The sequence below is a fragment of the Doryrhamphus excisus genome, chromosome 18 (assembly GCF_030265055.1).
Source record: "Doryrhamphus excisus isolate RoL2022-K1 chromosome 18, RoL_Dexc_1.0, whole genome shotgun sequence".
Lineage (NCBI taxonomy): Eukaryota > Metazoa > Chordata > Actinopteri > Syngnathiformes > Syngnathidae > Doryrhamphus > Doryrhamphus excisus.
The window spans coordinates 378,505-395,283 of record NC_080483.1 but is presented as its reverse complement, the minus strand read 5'-3'; the positions used below and the strand labels follow the sequence as shown (position 1 = coordinate 395,283).

Sequence of the window (16,779 nt, the reverse complement as noted above, 5' to 3'; positions counted from 1 at the left end):
GTGTAAATGTGACTTCATTCTTGAAATCTCCAATATTTTTCTCCAATGCAGCCCTAATACTCAGTTTTTTTCATTTTATTGTTAACATTTTACACTAAAAATAGACTATAAAAAAATGTAGTCATTGATTATTTTTGTTATATTATTCTTCAATTTTGTCAAAAAGGAATACAAAAAATATTTCTGCTAATACAAGTACTGCGTGCGGTCGACTAGTACATGATTTGATATTACTTTTGGACATGAAATAGTAAAAAAAAAATAGTCATGGCATGGAATGGCGGGCCATTGGACTGTTAGGGTGGTCTTAAACGACGTTTGGCCTCCCAGGCGTCATCGTTGATGCTGAAAGACTACTTAGGCGGGACACACAGCAGCCAGGCTAGCGACAGCTAGCTTCAGCTACAATTCCCCGACTCTAGTTTTCACACTATTTCTTTTTGGACAGTTTAGTCATGTATTAGTATTGGATGGATGACTTATTAATAACTGAATAACTTTTCTCACCCATCATAATGTTTTGGTACAGGAGCGTCCAATGTTTTTTTTTATTTGTAAAAAGCAGCTGTGGCTGCAAACGGCCTGGGACAGCCTTTGGCCATGCACCATGCACCATGCACCATGCACACCATGCACCATGCACCCTGCACCATGCACCCTGCACCATGCACACCATGCACCATGCACCCTGCACCATGCACCCTGCAGCAGCTGGAGCCAGGATCCTCATGTCTTTGAGCCCAACTGATGCGTCGTCCCGCATCTGCAGCCCGGCCCAGCATCAGACCACCCGCTCCTGCTTGGACCCCCGTCCCCACCCGGTCAGCCCGTGTTTGACCTATCACACGTCGCTGACAACAGATGAGTCTTTCCAGTCCACGCTTAGCAGCACCCGGTGTCAACGGCGCCCTGCTTTTTGCTTTGCAGGGGGCCCCCCCCCCCACACCTCATTTGGAGACGGAGAGGTTTTTAAAAGTGGTGTGAAAGGTGCTGACCAGCGTGGCCTCCTCGTGAACAGAGTCCTTGATGTCGGAGCGGCGCCGGCACACGGGCGTGGGAAGCTGGCCGCTGAAGAGGAGGTAGATGATGGGGTTGGCGCAGCTGTTGAGGCTGGCCAGCAGCATCAGGATGGTGAAGGTGGCCGCTGCGAGGACACAACATTAGGCACGCCTGCACACTTTCTCCGTGGCAAAGATGAACGCTATGCAATGTCATGCCGCACTCTTGGCTTCTCAGTGTGCACGACGCCGCCGCGCATGTGATGATGACTGTGGAACAGGAAGGAACTCACTTCCACTTCCTTTGACATCAAATCCGGACTACTTTGGGTTTTTTATTTAATTTAGTCCCGTTACACGACGGCAACTCTTTTTGAATATCCACAGAACGTTTTGTCCTTCTAACTCTTTTTGCGCTTCTGCTGTTTGTCCTTTTAACTCTTTTTTAATTTTTTTAATTTAATTTAGTACTGATACACGACGGGAACTCTTTTTGAATATCCACAGAACGTTTTGTCCTTCTAACTCTTTTTGCGCTTCGGTTGTTTGTGCTTTTAACTCTTTTTATGCTTCCGCTGTTTGTCCTTTTAACTCTTTTTGCACCTCTGTTGTTTCTCCTTTTAACTCTTTTGCACTCCTTCCTTTTAACTCTTTTTGCACTATGCTGTTTGTCCTCGAACTCTTTTTACGCTTCCGTTGTTTGTCCTTTTAACTATTTTTGCACCTCAGCTGTTTGTCCTTTTAACTCTTTTTACACTTCCGTTGTTTGTACTTTTAACTCTTTTTACTTTGGGTTTCTTTTTTGTTTTTTTTATTTTAGTCCTGTTACTCGACGGTAACTCTTTTTGCATATCCACAGATCATTATGTCCTTTTAACTATTTTTGCGCCTCAGCTGTTTGTCCTTTTAACTCTTTTTACACTTCCGTTGTTTGTCCTTTTAACTTTTTTTACTTTGGGGGTTTTTTTGGATTTTTTATTTTAGTCCTGTTACTCGACGGGAACTCTTTTTGCATATCCACAGAACATTATGTCCTTTTAACTATTTTTGCGCCTCAGCTGTTTCTCCTTTTAACTCTTTTTGCACTTCCGCTGTTTCTCCTTTTAACTCTTTTTACGCTTCCGCTGTTTGTCTTTTTAACTTTTAACTCTTTTTGCACCTCTGCTGTTTCTCATTTTAACTCTTTTCACACTCCTTCCTTTTAACTCTTTTTGCACTTTACTCTTTGTCCTTGAACTCTTTTTACGCGTCCGCTGTTTGTCCTTTTAACTATTTTTATGCTTCCGCTGTTTGTCCTTTTAACTATTTTTGCACCTCAGCTGTTTGTCCTTTTAACTCTTTTTACGCTTCTGCTGTTTGTATTTTTAACTCTTTTTACGCTCCTTCCTTTGAACTCTTTTTGCACTTTGCTGTTTGTCCTTTTAACTCTTTTTGCGCTTCCGCTGTTTGTTCTTTTAACTCTTTGTTCTAACTCTTTATGCACGTCTGTTTTGGGGTCTCTCCCATTCGTCTTTAGAAGTCATTTTGCTTGTCCAAAGTTTGTCTTATGATTCCTTGTGATCTTCTGTGTTTTCTTTCTAAGTGATTTTGCATTTCTTTTGTTTTTGCACTTCTCTTTTTTCACTCACTCACTCAGCGTGAAAAGGGCGTGGTCAATGAAGGTAGCGTACTAGCTCTACAGTAGCGTGAACTTACTTTCCGTGGGTGCGTGGTCGTCCCAGGCAGACCAGAGCTGGACGGTGAAGAAGGGGGACCAGCAGACTATGTAGGCCCCGACAATGACCACGGTCATCTTGAGGGTCTTCACCCTGGCTTTGGACATGCCGGCCGCCCCGCTGGCCCTGGGGGGCGGCGCGGCTCCCTTCCGGAGCACGTTCTTCCGGATGGCTCTGCAAATGCGCACCTGGCAGAAGACGAGCGTGACGACGGGCACCACAAAGATGACCAGCGTGGTCCAGGTGACGTAGGTCCGCAGCCCCCACGGCTGGACGAACTCCGCCCAACAGTCGAACACGCCGGGCGCCACCTCCGCCAGGGAGAAGATGAACACCTGCGGCAGGCCGCCCACCAGGGACGCCCCCCAGGCGGCGCGCACGGGCAAGTTGACGCGCGCGTGAATGCGCGTGAACCTGACCATGGGGTGGCACACGGCCCGGTACCGGTCCACCGTCATCACCACGATCATGTAGGTGGACGAGAACATGCCCACCACCTGCAGGTACTTGACCAGGCGGCACACCGCGTCCGGCCCGACGAACCTGTCCGTGACGTCCCACATGAGCTGCGGCCACACCTGAAAGAAAGTCACCGCCAGGTCCGCCACGCACAGGTGGAAGACGAACACGCGCATCCTGCTCGCGGCGCGCTTGCGCTGCCGCCACAGGAGCAGCAGCAGGGCGCCGTTGAGGACGGCGGCGCAGGAGAAGATGCACCCCAGGAGGCTGATCTCCACTTTGGCCAGACGCTCGTCTCTCGGATCCGCCGGCTGGCTGCCGTTCGCCGACATCTTAGCTTCGTTGGGAGCCCGCGTGGAGGACCGTGCGCGCGTGCGGACGTGCCGGTCTTTGTGGCCGCTGATGCGGGATGGCTCGGCTCTGTTCCTTTTGCACGTGCTGGGGGGGGGGGGGGGGGCAAGCTGGGAGGAGCTTCCATTAATGCTCTCGCTTCAACTTTAAAAAAAAAATGTATTTGTCGTCTCACGCGCAGCCTTCATGCGTGCGCAGCCTTCATGCGTGCGCAGCCCCAGGTGGGTTTTTTTTTGCCCTTTTCTCCCATTTCTACTGTTTTGACATTTTTATTTCTTCTGAATTTCAACTCTTCATTAATATGGAAATTTCTATTGGTAATATGATGACTTTATTCCCATCATATTTTAACTTTATTCTTGGCTCATTCCCCAACCTCATTTTCAAAACATTACAACTTTTAAAAGGACAAACTACCTTATACTCATGAGTATAAGGTAGGTAGAAAATTAATGAATGAATATTACATTTTTTATGTATTTTGTCCTTCATTATTTTAACTACATGCTACTAAAATGACATTTATTTAAAATTTTTACTTATTTTAACTTTTTTTTTTTTTACTTATTCTTACTAGTATTTTGACTTTTTTTTACAACTACTTTCATCGTGCATTTTCTACTGCTTGTCTTTTTTACCTTTCTTTATAACCGATTTTTAATTTTATTTTGTTTGTCTTTTTAGCCTTTTTAACTTGTTTTGACTCCACGAGTTGTCATACTTATGGAGCAATATTACAAATGTGAGATATTATCATTTGAAAGGAAAACTCCATAATCAATCCATATGTATGTACCTACATGTCCATGTCCAATAATACACGAATCTGTCCAGTCGCGCTGCAGTGACGTCACGGCCCCGTTCGCCAATCGCCTTAACAACAATCACGTGACGTCGATACCGGAAATGGGGAGGTAAACATACAAGTTTCCGCATAAGCGCCGTTACGTTGTTTTTTGGGGGGGTTTGTTGGGGTTTTTTAGCCTTTGCGTTTTTGGTTTAGACAATTTAAACCAAGTGAGTTGATTAAATGAACGGTCCTCGCGTTTTTTTACAACGTTCTTAGACCGCTGCTCATAGTCCAAAAAAAAACAACGTTAGCATTAGCAGCATGTCTGAAGATTGGGGTCTGCCTTTGGTTCGCTCCTTAAACACTCGCATTCCCACGAGTGTTGTCTTTTGCAACCGCAGTCCCCGAGTGGTGCGGCCACTGTGGATTGATTTCCGCGGGGAGCCACGGCCCTACAACGACTTACAGCCGAGGACTGGGCGAAAAGTCACAACATTCGTGGGTACGACACAGCGCTTGTTCATTGATTCACTCATAACAGCGGAGGGTGGGCGGATCGATCCAAATATCGATAGTGTCGTGAGCGATTTTTGCCGCACAAGTGGTACTGCGTATATAACAATATAATACAATATAACAGAATATAACAATACAAGACACAACTTTGTGAAAGTGCCGGGAAAGTCACACCTGGCATCAATCCGATATATTGATACTACAGGTACCATCGATATTTGGATCGATCCGCTGCCCTATGCCATTGAATTGGTGACGTGGTTGACGTGTGTGTGAATGTGACACCCAGGCCACCCGTGGATGTTCACCGATGCAGAAAGTGATGATCTGCTGAGGGTGAACGGCAAGGAGCTCTTCCTTCCTGCCCTGGCTGGCGCTGAGAATGCCGCATTTGTAAATATCACTTTGCCAGGTGAGTCTCTTTGCCACTTCCACAGGTTGTCTAATACGGTTAAGAAGATGGACAAACTTCCATCCTGCATTGATTTCACAAAGCAAAATAGACGGGAACGCAAAACAAAAAGCTCTAATATGTAACGTTTGGCTAGTCGCTAGCCGGCGTGGCGTGGCGAGGTGTCACTACACATACAAAGTAGTTCTTGGGCGTAAGAATGTTAATAATAACAATAACATTCATGTTGCTGTAGCATGGTAATACCCAGGTGCCGAGCCATCATGATGCTTTTTGGAGTTTTTTTCAGAAGGCTTTAAAGTGGAATAGGTGTGCTGCATTCTTAGCTGTTTCTTTTTTATCTGTTTTAATATCTTTTGAAGGCACAAAAAAGATAAATGTTTCACGTTAAGATTCTTTTTTAAAAAAGGGGTTGTTTTCCTCGGAAGTTTGAAGTGGTTCCAGCATGGCTCCTGTATTAGAACAAAAAGGAAAATAAAAGGAAAATAATTACCAAGGGAAATAGTCGCCACAAAACACATCAGCACTGCCGCCTAGTGGTCGCCACCAGGTACAGCAGTCTAGATTTTTAATCGTACAACAACAAGAAGGTGAAAAAGACAGATTCTTATTTATTATTTGTTTTTTTAAATGGATTTAAGTCACGTTATCATTTAAGTATGTTTGGGGAATTCAGGTTTTTTTAAACTACATCTTGAGCACCCCCCCCTTGCACCCAATGACTTCCATCTGTGATGCAGTTTACAGCCTGAAGGACCGTGCCCTCCAGGAGATCCGACGCCTGGTAGAACCGGAGGACTACAGAAGTTTGGAGATAGCACGCAGTCTCATTGAGGAGCTGGAGGATCCGCCCAGTTTGTCCAAGAGTCTACATCGCTTGAATCGGCGAGCAGAGCAACATCTCCTCCAGAGAGTGGAAGGACAGTCGGAGTGACTCCCAAAAGCCCCGACCAACGACGACTGAACTCTTCTTTTGTATTCATATTTGTTTGTTTATCAGGTGGTTTCTGTCAGCGTCATCCAAGTGTCTTCTGTGAAGCTGTATTTGATATTTTTATTGTACCGGCCCTTTAAATGGACCACGTCCATCAGCAGGCTTTAATACAGGATGTATGCTACACCCTGGATGTATGTATGGTGGATGTATGTACATCCTGACAGTGTCGTGCTGTCTCAAATCCATCATGACTGTTACACACCTCTTCTCTCCTTTTTTGCAACCACTCTGGTTAGTCCTTCCCTTCCCGCCATGGAGCCAAGATGGCGACGTTATAAAGCTTTTATTGCAAGTTGTTAATAAAGTTAACAAAATAGCTTTTCTAATATAGCCGGACACGTGTGAGTGATATTCATAATAAATAGCACATTTTGCCACAAATGATGCTGTTCAGTAGTGATATTTTTGTGTGCGCTTGTATCATTCCAAAGTTTACAGCCAGTGGAATTCTGCATTTCAAACTGCCAAATAGGTTCATGAGAAATTCTGCTGAAAGAAGTCTGATTCCGCATGAGGAGCCACCTGGCATGGCCCGGCAAGGTGCACGGTATTCGGACACACGGCGTAAGCAGCCATTGTGATCCCACGGAGGTCTCTGGCAAACCTTTTCCACTTTTCACTCACTGGTTGAGAAGAAAGCATCAGCATGTGAGACCTCCCACTAGATGACCTCGCTATATGCCACACTTTTTCTACGAGTCCTTTCTCTCGTGCTCCTTATACCAAATGCTGCGTGACGACGGGGGGAAACCACATCGAGCACACAAAAACCTTTATCAGCCACCTGAAACGTTTGAAAAGTGTTGAAGGTTTGCCAGAGACCTCTGTGGCTGCTCGGAGCATGTGCCTGAATACAGTGCACCTTGCTGGGCCACAGCAGGTGGCTCCTCCCCCCTCTAAGAAAAGGCATGCAAAAGGCCTCATGAAAGGCATGCAAAAACTTCAAAGTGAAGGACGCCATCAGCCAGAAGTATGTATGTCAAAGTATGGCATTCTGTATTATTAGCTGCTGGTTGTCCCGGTGCTTTTCCCTCATTCAATAACGTAAATAATATAATAATATATATATATATAATATATATAATAATATAATAATATAATAATTTCTGATTTTTCGTTGTTGTCGGGCTAATTTTTGACGTGTCAATTCCTATTTTTGGATCAATATTGGCTCAGAGGCACCAAATCTCGCGAGATGCGATCAAAGCTGAACTTTGTCGCCATCTGGCGTTAGCGTCTCGACGTTTAAAAAAAGCAACCTGCTCCACAGAATCAATTTAAAAATGAAACTTTGAAGTCAGTCTAAAAAAAAAGTAAATCCAATCTTTGTGGTACAGGCAGTCTCCGTAAAAAGGCTGCGAAGATACACTTTATTCATCATTTTCCATCAAAAGAAGGTAAAGGTCTTCGATATTTCATCCCATTAAAATCCACAGAGACGACGGCGTCATGCGCTTTGTGCGTGGCTGCTACGTTTATATGACGTTTAGCAAGTGTGTGTTTATTATTATTTCGCTTTGAAAAAGGCGAACATTGAAAATACAGGCAAGTTAGCAGCGGTGACGCGCAATGCTAGCTAGCTCTTAATTGGCTAAAGAGCGGCACGCTACCGAGCTAGCTAGCTAGCTAGCTAGCTAGCAGCAGTTAAAGTTTCTACTTGTGTAGCATAAACTCGTCACTTCAATTACGACGGCGAAAGAAAAAAAAAACGATAGAATAGTTGATTGCGCCTAAGATAAGGTAAGTTAAAGATTCCCATTCAATAGAACGGGACTGTATCATGCAGACACATGTTTCTATTATTTTGGCCTTTTTTGCTGCACAATGATGGCGGAGGCACCTTTTAAATGATGCTAATATCCATCCATCCATTTTATGTACCGCTTATCATATAAATAAACACATTAAATGGCGACCATAAGAATGAACCACGTCTATGCTTTAATGTTGTTAGCAAGCATAGCCAAAAGAATATGAGCAAATTTAGCCAAAAGAATATCAGCAAACTTGGCTGGCTGCACATGCGCTTCGCCTGATGGCCGCACAAAACAGTCGAAGAGTTTATTACAGCCGCATACCAAATCAGTCATAATGATTTTGTGTTTTCCGATGGCCTGCGATGCCTTAGTGCTAGCACATTGTGGTAGCATTGCGTAAGTGGAGATGTTCTATGTTCTTCCAGCTAATTTCGCTGATATTCATCTGATATGGTTGCATATTAAAGCTGATGGAGCGTCTGTAATGTATGTAAATTCAGGTGTCTGGATCGATAACATGAGTGCTTGTTTGTGTTTTGTTGTGACTGGTGACCAAAGTCAGCTGGGATAGATTCTAACTCGCGTCGCCGTATGTATGCTCTGAATAAATGTACTCATGCTTTTTACGGCCAGCATCTACGTTCTCCGACGACATGGACAGCAGCAGGAAGAAGGTGACTTTTAAGTGGCTGCAAAGGGCTTCCTCTCCAACTGCGACTTTCCAGGACAGAACACCCCCGTCTGCCGTCGGTGAGTCACCAGGATCGGCCAGCTTTGCTGAGCTCAGCCTGGACACTCCCAAGAGAAAAGCCGAGGTGCTCGGTGAAGCTGCCACATCTTTAAGCAAAATGGAGCTGAGGAAGCGCTCCAGGTTGAATTTTGGCACATTCAAGGTAAATGTGTTTGAAACACTCGTGAGTCGTTAACATTTTATTAAGAATGTTGTCTTGGCATCTGCCAGGACTCCGATGAGGAGGTATCTACACCCAGTGACGCTTCATCTCATCCCTCTCACTCCTTCGTCATGAAAAAGAAGGACAGGACGCCGGAGGAGGGGTTAAAGGCCATTTACAGGAGGGCGTTATCTGCAGCTGTCGGCAGCAGTGCGTTGAAGCTCACCCCGACCAAAAGCACACTGAGGGCAAATAAATGTGAGGATCCAAAAGATGAGCCGTCCACCTCTCGGCTTGTTGGAGTTTCCGTGACAGCCCTACCTGTAAGTCAATGAGGTCATGTTCTCTTCTTAAAGGGGACCTGTTATGCTCATTTGTGATCCTTTGTATCGAGTTGTGGACTCCTATAGAGCAGCTACACTCAATAACCCGCACAGAAAACTTTCTAGATCTTCCAGAATCTGCAACTGGATTTCCAAAACGCTCTGTTTTAATTTATTCCACCCATGGCCCGCCTCCTGGCACACTGCACTGTGATTGGTCACACTCTCAAACTGTCCGGACTTCTCTTTTGTGGGTATAGGGGTTGATGAGAAATGAATGAACCCTTTGGAGGATTACTCGGACTTGCTACTGACTTGCCTGTATGAACTCAAGGAGTGGTAACGTAGGCACGCCCATATAAGGAAGTCTGGCTCTTGTTGGAAAAAAAAACTCTCTGAAGCCAAGCATTGAGCGACATCTCAAACTTGTTTCAGGACAACGTTGGCATGGTTGAACATGAGAATGCAACATTTGTAGGTCAGAAAAGAGATAAAAGCATAACCGGTCCCCTTTAAGTAAGGTTTTAGACGTGAGATGAGGTTACACAAACCAAAAAGCCCTGTTTTACCCGTTGGTCCACAAACAGTATCTAAGTTTCTGAATGTTAGACCATGATGTCATAGAGAACCCCAGCCACAAACCCAGTGCCACAGATAGATTAGAGTCCTGTGGAAAGACCGACCTCACTCCTGTTGTTGTTTTTCAGAGCTCTGCGCTCAAAGTGGAGACCGACACAACACACAAAAGCTTTCCTCGTGCTTCCCAAAACTGTGTGGCAGCCGAACCTGCAGCTGAGGATGGCGATTTGGCCCCCCCTCTTCTTGAGGATGTTTCAGATTCTTTGTCTTGCTGTATGACTCCTATGGATGAACCTTCCGACGGCTGGCGGCGCCTCACTCCGACATTAAAACACAGTCTTGGAGCTGCACCTTCCACGGGGGACATCTGGGATGCAGGGTCCTCCCTGTCCCACAGGACTGTTTTTGTGTCCTGCAAGCAGCAACAAGCTGCTGCAGCCGGAGCGGACCCCAAGACCGCACGCTCCCCCGGCATTATTGATTCAGCACACATGCGAGCGGGAGACTATGCGACCACACGCAGGCAATCGTATGCCGGCACTTCCGTCCATTCGCCGCCTTTCTCATCTCTACGTGACGGCAACCCCAGGAGAAGACTGTCCATGGGGGACCCTCAACCCACCTGGACGCGCTACCCCTCCAGCGGGTCTGGCTTCATCGACACCCACTGCCATCTTGACATGCTCTACTCAAAGCTGCGCTTCCGCGGATCCTTTGGGCGTTTCCAAAAAGTCTACAGCAGCAGCTTTCCCGCCGAGTTTGGCGGCTGCATCGCAGACTTCTGCAACCCCCGCCTCATGGCACAGGAGGCATTGTGGGAAGATTTACTGGCTGAGGACATGGTCTGGGGGGCGTTCGGGTGCCACCCTCACTTTGTCAACGAGTACTCCGACGTCCATGAACGCAGCATCCTGAAAGCCATGGGGCACCCGAAAGCGGTGGCATTCGGCGAGATGGGGCTGGACTACTCGCACAAGAACTCCACGTCTTCCGACAAGCAGAAAGAGGTGAGCTGGATCAATGGATGTGATATCAATCCATGGTCTGTCACGCACGCTGTGGTCGTTGTGTGAAGGTCTTTGAGCGTCAGCTGCGGTGGGCTGTAGCCATGCAGAAGCCCCTGGTCATCCACTGCAGGGATGCAGATGACGACCTGATGAGAATCCTGAAGAAGTCCGTCCCCAAGGACTACAAAATTCACAGGTCTGTATTTTCGTCCTGAACATTTACACGATTCCCTCAAGCCTTTGTTTCATCTTACACCATTTGACTGATTTTGGATCGCAGGCACTGTTTTACAAACAGCTATTCGGTGATTGAGCCCTTCCTGGAAGAGTTCCCCAACCTCTATGTGGGCTTCACAGCCTTGATCACCTACTACAACGCTTTCCAGGTGCGAGATGCTGTCCGCAAGGTGCCTCTCCACCGCATTGTGTTGGAGACCGACGCGCCCTACTTCCTGCCGAGGATGGTATGTTCACCTTGACACCTTCAAAAAATGGAAGTATCCCACGTTGGGGATTATTGTGCCTGATGTGGGATCAGGTCTGGTGCTTGTGTGTCTCACCAAACTTTACAGTAACATTACTGACACCGAGGGACCAGTGTAGAATACATATTATCAGGTCTTTGAATGCGTCTTAGAGTGACTTATATTGGTATTTGACTTCTTTTAGCCATTTTGACTAATAAGCCGTGTTTAATTCAAATCAGCAACATTTGAAAAAACGTTGATGGATATGAAATATCCATATATGAAATACATTTTCCCAGCAGCCTGAACTACTTGACTCCACTTGTATTCTTTTGATATCTCTCCCGCTCTGCCAGGTGAGCAAAGACCTGTGCAAGTTTTCCCATCCGGGAATGGGCATCCACACCCTGCAAGAGCTGAGCCTACTGAAGGGGGAGGACATGCCCACAGTCCTCGCCGCCATCCGAAACAACACCACTCGGCTTTACGGCATCTGAGCCACTTGATGGGCCCTAATGTTAGTTTCTGGCTGGTTATATATTTATGTATCCTTTAGAGCAGGCAATGTAAGTTTTTACCGTTATTGTTCATAAGCCTCTCTTGTTTTTTTTGCTTCGCTTCATTCAGGATGTTTAACACGCCTTCTTTGTGTAGATACTGCTTACTTTGACAGTATGCCAAATATATTAAACAGTTGAAATCCTGCAGATGTAATTTCAGCGGTGCACACAAGACGCTGCAGCACATTAATATGTGGAACGAACACACTAAGGCAGATGACTCCTGAGCGCATTGATTGAAGGAGCAGCTCTGAGTGACACCACTTACACGCAATGTTCCTTTGTGGTGCTTTTATTTTGACATCCAGCAGCCTAGGTCTTAAGTGTTATACAAGGTAAGAGTGTACATCAAGTTTGACTAGAAGGATGTGTGGAAAACACACGTTACCGGGGGGATTCTATTCAAAGCATCACAATTAATCAATTGTTCAAAGTGTGGCGGTGAGCTGACAGAGTGCTGTTTTGTACAAATTTACCAGCTCTTTCCCCTGAGTTGGCCTGCAATTTCCGGCTGCTTTACAACAATGCAATGGTAACTGGTGCAGTACATAATTCTGGCCACTAGTCGGTGGTATACCGACATATAGGCAGCAAGCAAAGTCGTAGAGGAAGCCCGAAGGATATCACTCATGTACAGTTAGTTACCCGTGAAAAACAACAGTCTGCTAATTGCATCAAGACGATTTAAAAATGGATAAAAGGAAGAAACCATTTGATGTGACTGCCTCTTCGGTAAGTTATACGCATTGACAAATACCGGCAACGCCGCGTGGCGTTAAATGTCGCGACCAAAAAAGCGCTAACGTTAGCAAACATGCTAACTTGCTAACATCAAGTTCCATGACTGGACTCTTGTCGCTTCTTTCTAACAGTTGGTGGACCTTAAAGCCGAACTATACAGGAAGCAGGAGCAATTCAAACAACAGAGACTCGGGCAAGAGCACGGCGGCGCTGCATTTAAACCCAAAGCCAAAGTTAAGGTCGGTTGCTTTCCACATTTCATGTCCAAAGGAGATGTTTACTCAAGCTGCTTCCTTGTTACCTGTAGAAACCAAACGTATGGGCCAAGCAAAACTCTGGTGTTTCTGCGAGAGCCGACAAGGATGCAGAGCAGCTGGCTGAGGAGCAGAGGAGCATTGACAATGCAAAGTAGGTTTGAATCCTATTCTGTGGCCTGAAACAACGACACCGAGTGGTACTTGAATAGTTGTTGGTTCCTTTCAGGAGCAAACTCGAGGAGAAAGCCAAACTCTACGAGCAGATGACAAAAGGAGACTTCCCAGGTTTTATAGCTTAGAGTCCAAGCGCATGTCATTGGATCTTCCTGGTATTTACAGTGGTTTGTATTGTTCCAGATGAAGAAACAGAGGGATTGTACCTGGTGGATTTTGCTCAGAAGATAATTGACAAAAGAAGGGACAGACATGCCGAAAGTGAGGATGAAGAAACGGGAAGATTGTCCCCAATACCCCCTCCTCAGAACCCAGATGAGGAATGGTAATCGTCTCACCACATGTGCTTCCATGATGTCGACCAGATGATTAACTTTCCTTCTTTCTAGGGTGGACTTTGTGGATGCATTGGGACGATCTCGAAGGTGTATGAAGAAAGACCTGCCAGATTTTAAGAAAATGGACCAAGATCTTCATGGAAATTGGTAATCTGTGTTTAAAAAAAAAAGATGTTTTACAGCATTGAATGGCGTGCTGTACATCTTTGTGGAACTGTGTTCCTTCTAGGAGAGTGACCACTGACAAGACCTTGCTGTCAGAGGACATGCGCCGAGATCTGCAGAGGCAGGAGTGGGAGCGAGAAGAGGAGGAAGCTCTGAAGAAGCCAGTCGGACCCATCCACTATGAGGACATCAGGGCTCAAGGTTGGAAATTGACGGGGCGCCGGTGGTTAGGACTTGAAGTTCCTCACTTTGGTGTTGTCACACAGAGGCTCGGGAGCTCGGCGTGGGCTACTTCGCCTTCGCTCAAGATGAGGAGCATCGGCAAAAGCAGAGGCAGACGCTGGACATGCTGCGGGATCAGGTGAGCAGCTCCGTTTTAATGGCTTATCTTTTTGGAGGGCAATGCTATTGGATTAAAATGTACTTTAGAGTAGTCAGTGTGCAGCTTGTAAACCAGTATAGATTTTCTGATGATCCCTGGTGGTTAGTTGGTTCCAGACCCTATAGGATTTCTTATTTATAAATTGAATATTTTTGTAGCTGGAGCTGAGAAAACCTGCCGAGGACCTTCTAAATATGCCTTTTAACATTATTAGAGCTCTTCAGACATTAAATAACACCCCTATAATGCAATATAGTAGACATAATAAGAGAAAATCTGACTTTAATGACATTCTAAATGTTGCTCTTAACAATAGAGCCATCTCAACATGAAATAACACCCCTATAGTCGCCTTTACACTCCTATTACCCAATATAGAAGACATTAGACATAATATAGGCCCGGGGAGTCCAAGCGTAGTGAAAAATGAAAGGATGCCACTTGATATTTTATAAAGCAATGCTAATAGGTAGTTCAAGAAAAAGCTGCATCTCTGCTTTCTGATGGCGGTGGAAAAATATCAACTTCACTCACTTTTTTTCCCTGTTTTGCTGATTTAAAAAAATGTTGGCAATATTTTAACTTTCTTAAATAATTTTGGTAAATGTTCTTTTTCTAATATTATTTTATTCCCATAGTTGACTTTATTGCCTAATTTTATAACTTTTCCCCAAGTAAATATTTTGTATTGTGTTACATCTTAAAAACAAACAACACATTAAAGATATCCTAAAGTGCTTCATTTAGACAAGAAATATGTCCAATTTATTTCCATATGCATATTTTGGACTCGTGATAGACCACATTTAAGACATTTGTGAAGCCGTGAAATGTGAAGTGCCAAGTAGCGGGTCTTTACAGCTTATAGCTTTATAGCTTCACGATGTCATCCTTGTTTCAGACGACTGACCAGCGCAGCAAGCGGGAACGCCTGAAAGAGAAGAAGAAGGCTGTCCTGCAGGCCAGACTGGCCAAAATAAAGCAGAGGAAGATGAAGGCAAAGGGCGTGGTTGCTGAGGAAGATCCGCTGGATGCGGGTAGTGAAGGTTAGAATAACAACATTTGATCGGATTCTATCATTTCTTTTCTATGATTTCAACCTCTGGTGACTTGTTCCTCATAGAAGAGGAGGACGTGGCGCCATCGCCTCCACCAGACGACCCACCAGAGGTCAGCAGACTGAAGAAGGTGGAGGTTGAGATTCAGGAAAGGAGAGACACCAAACCTGGTGTCCCTCATGTCCGAGAATGGGACCGAGGCAAAGGTACTGTAGCGCATTCAAGTCTCGTATTTCATCTTTTTCTTTACTCTTGAATTGAAAGGCCTGCACGTTTCATTCGGAATCTTTTTTTGCCCGTTAGAATCCATGTTCACTCAGTGGAAAAGTCGGCGTCAGGAGGAGCGAGATTCAGAGTTTGCGCCTCCCTCCGCATACTTTACCGATGAGAAGCGTTCGAGACCTCCAAAAATACACATCCCGGAGAGGAAGATTCCCAACATGTCCTTCAAGGGGACCAAAGTCCCAGATGGGGATGCCGAGACCCCGGAAGATCCACAGCCTACCCCTCCTGAAGTTGCTCCTCCTCCTCCTCATCCTCCACCTGCACACAACCCCCCTGTCCAGCCACGGCCCCCGCCTCCATGTCGCCCCGCAGTTCCTCCCCCTGCCAACCTCCAGTATCCCCCCCCGCCTCCTTTTTACCCCCCTTATGCCCACCCCCACTTTATATGTCCGCCATACCCATTTCCTCACTTTCTACCACCCTTCCACAGCCAGTATCCGCCACAGTGTCGGCCCCCGATGCCGGGACCGTTCCTAGCTCAGCCGGCCTCTCAGCCCACACAGCCCATCCAACCTCAGCCGCCGCCCCAACCCACAGACCCCATCCAACCTCAGCCGCCGCCCCAACTCACAGACCCCATCCAACCTCACCCACCGCCCCAACCTACAGACCCCATCCAACCTCAGCCGCCGCCCCAATCCACAGACCCCACCCACCCTCAGCCGCCGCCGCCCCCCCAAACCCCATTGCCTGGCCAGGCTCAGCAGCCTCCTCGAGGCTCTTCCCAAAGTCTGGATGACATGTTGTCCTTCTACAGGAACGCCACCTGATGGTGGTGGTGATGATGATGATGATGGGGGGGGGGGGGGTAAATGAAATTGACACATGAGCATCAACATCATGAAATGTCAGGTTGTCCACCTCCAGACCATCAGAGGTGTTGTCAATCATCCCAGCTCACTCATTTAGTATTTAATAAATAGAAGCAACGTGACTCCATATTATTCTCACGTGGTTCATAGCGCTGACTGGCCACTCGATTAGGTACAGCTGCAAGTGCAAGGGGGGAGGACGTACCATTAGGCCAACATCTAGCTCAGGACACGGGAAGGATCATTTTCTCATATTGGACGCTGTCCATCACAATCAATCGTTATTCTATTTGGGAGGCATATTTTTGTTTTTATCCAAGCTGTTCTGATGAATCAGGTCACTTTTACCTACAACCACTAGATGGTGGCATTTCATTTATTTTATTCGTTGCACTAGGATGGCAGACACTAAGACAGCTTTATGTTTGTTGTAGTATAACAACAATAACACAATAACACTTGTTTGCTCTTGTAAATTTACGGCATTATTGTAAATGTACGCATTTTGGGAGAGAACTAACAAAGCTACTTCCGTGTTCAGAGCGGATGTTTGCGGTGAAACTTCAAAGTAAGAGCAGCACATTGCTTTGGTTTGTGTCCCGGCATCACTTCTTGCCTCTACCATTGAGCAGTGAGAGATGTGGAAATGAAATGATGCATATCCACCCAATTTGGGTTACTTGGAGGTAAACTTTCACCGGAAGTGTGTCCTTTAGCATCACTAATTTTTGTTTTTAAACCAC

At 46.0% G+C, this 16,779-nt stretch overlaps 4 protein-coding genes across 6 annotated transcripts; 3 read left to right on the top strand and 1 right to left on the bottom strand.

Annotated features, from left to right (window-relative positions):
* Window positions 1–744: 744 nt before the first annotated feature.
* On the bottom strand, window positions 745–3,580 carry LOC131106307 (vasopressin V2 receptor-like). The gene is made up of 2 exons (XM_058055232.1): window positions 2,694–3,580; window positions 745–1,144 (listed from the first exon to the last, which is right to left on the bottom strand). Exons 1-2 carry the CDS (start codon window positions 3,502–3,504, stop codon window positions 948–950), a joined length of 1,008 nt encoding a protein of 335 aa, XP_057911215.1. The 5' UTR covers window positions 3,505–3,580; the 3' UTR covers window positions 745–947.
* An 817-nt stretch (window positions 3,581–4,397) lies between these two features.
* Window positions 4,398–6,610, top strand: vhl (von Hippel-Lindau tumor suppressor). The gene is made up of 3 exons (XM_058055079.1): window positions 4,398–4,815; window positions 5,119–5,241; window positions 5,982–6,610. Exons 1-3 carry the CDS (start codon window positions 4,635–4,637, stop codon window positions 6,173–6,175), a joined length of 498 nt encoding a protein of 165 aa, XP_057911062.1. The 5' UTR covers window positions 4,398–4,634; the 3' UTR covers window positions 6,176–6,610.
* An 835-nt stretch (window positions 6,611–7,445) lies between these two features.
* On the top strand, window positions 7,446–12,128 carry tatdn2 (TatD DNase domain containing 2). 2 transcript variants are annotated; one of them, XM_058055100.1, is made up of 7 exons: window positions 7,446–7,635; window positions 8,629–8,888; window positions 8,957–9,211; window positions 9,919–10,797; window positions 10,866–10,993; window positions 11,078–11,261; window positions 11,621–12,128. In XM_058055100.1, the coding sequence occupies exons 2-7, from the start codon at window positions 8,649–8,651 to the stop codon at window positions 11,759–11,761; spliced, it is 1,827 nt and encodes a 608-aa protein (XP_057911083.1). In that variant the 5' UTR covers window positions 7,446–7,635; window positions 8,629–8,648; the 3' UTR covers window positions 11,762–12,128. The 2 variants fall into 2 exon arrangements, with proteins under 2 accessions (XP_057911083.1, XP_057911084.1); XM_058055101.1 differs by lacking the exon at window positions 7,446–7,635 and adding an exon at window positions 7,684–7,978.
* Window positions 12,129–12,372: 244 nt separating this feature from the next.
* ccdc174 (coiled-coil domain containing 174) lies at window positions 12,373–16,586 on the top strand. Of its 2 annotated transcripts, none has more exons than XM_058055103.1 (11): window positions 12,373–12,556; window positions 12,697–12,804; window positions 12,873–12,973; window positions 13,049–13,107; window positions 13,180–13,321; window positions 13,386–13,481; window positions 13,564–13,700; window positions 13,766–13,860; window positions 14,783–14,927; window positions 15,008–15,145; window positions 15,243–16,586. In XM_058055103.1, the coding sequence occupies exons 1-11, from the start codon at window positions 12,515–12,517 to the stop codon at window positions 15,992–15,994; spliced, it is 1,815 nt and encodes a 604-aa protein (XP_057911086.1). In that variant the 5' UTR covers window positions 12,373–12,514; the 3' UTR covers window positions 15,995–16,586. The 2 variants fall into 2 exon arrangements, with proteins under 2 accessions (XP_057911086.1, XP_057911085.1); XM_058055102.1 differs by having other exon boundaries at window positions 15,005–15,145.
* The last annotated feature ends 193 nt before the right edge of the window (window positions 16,587–16,779 follow it).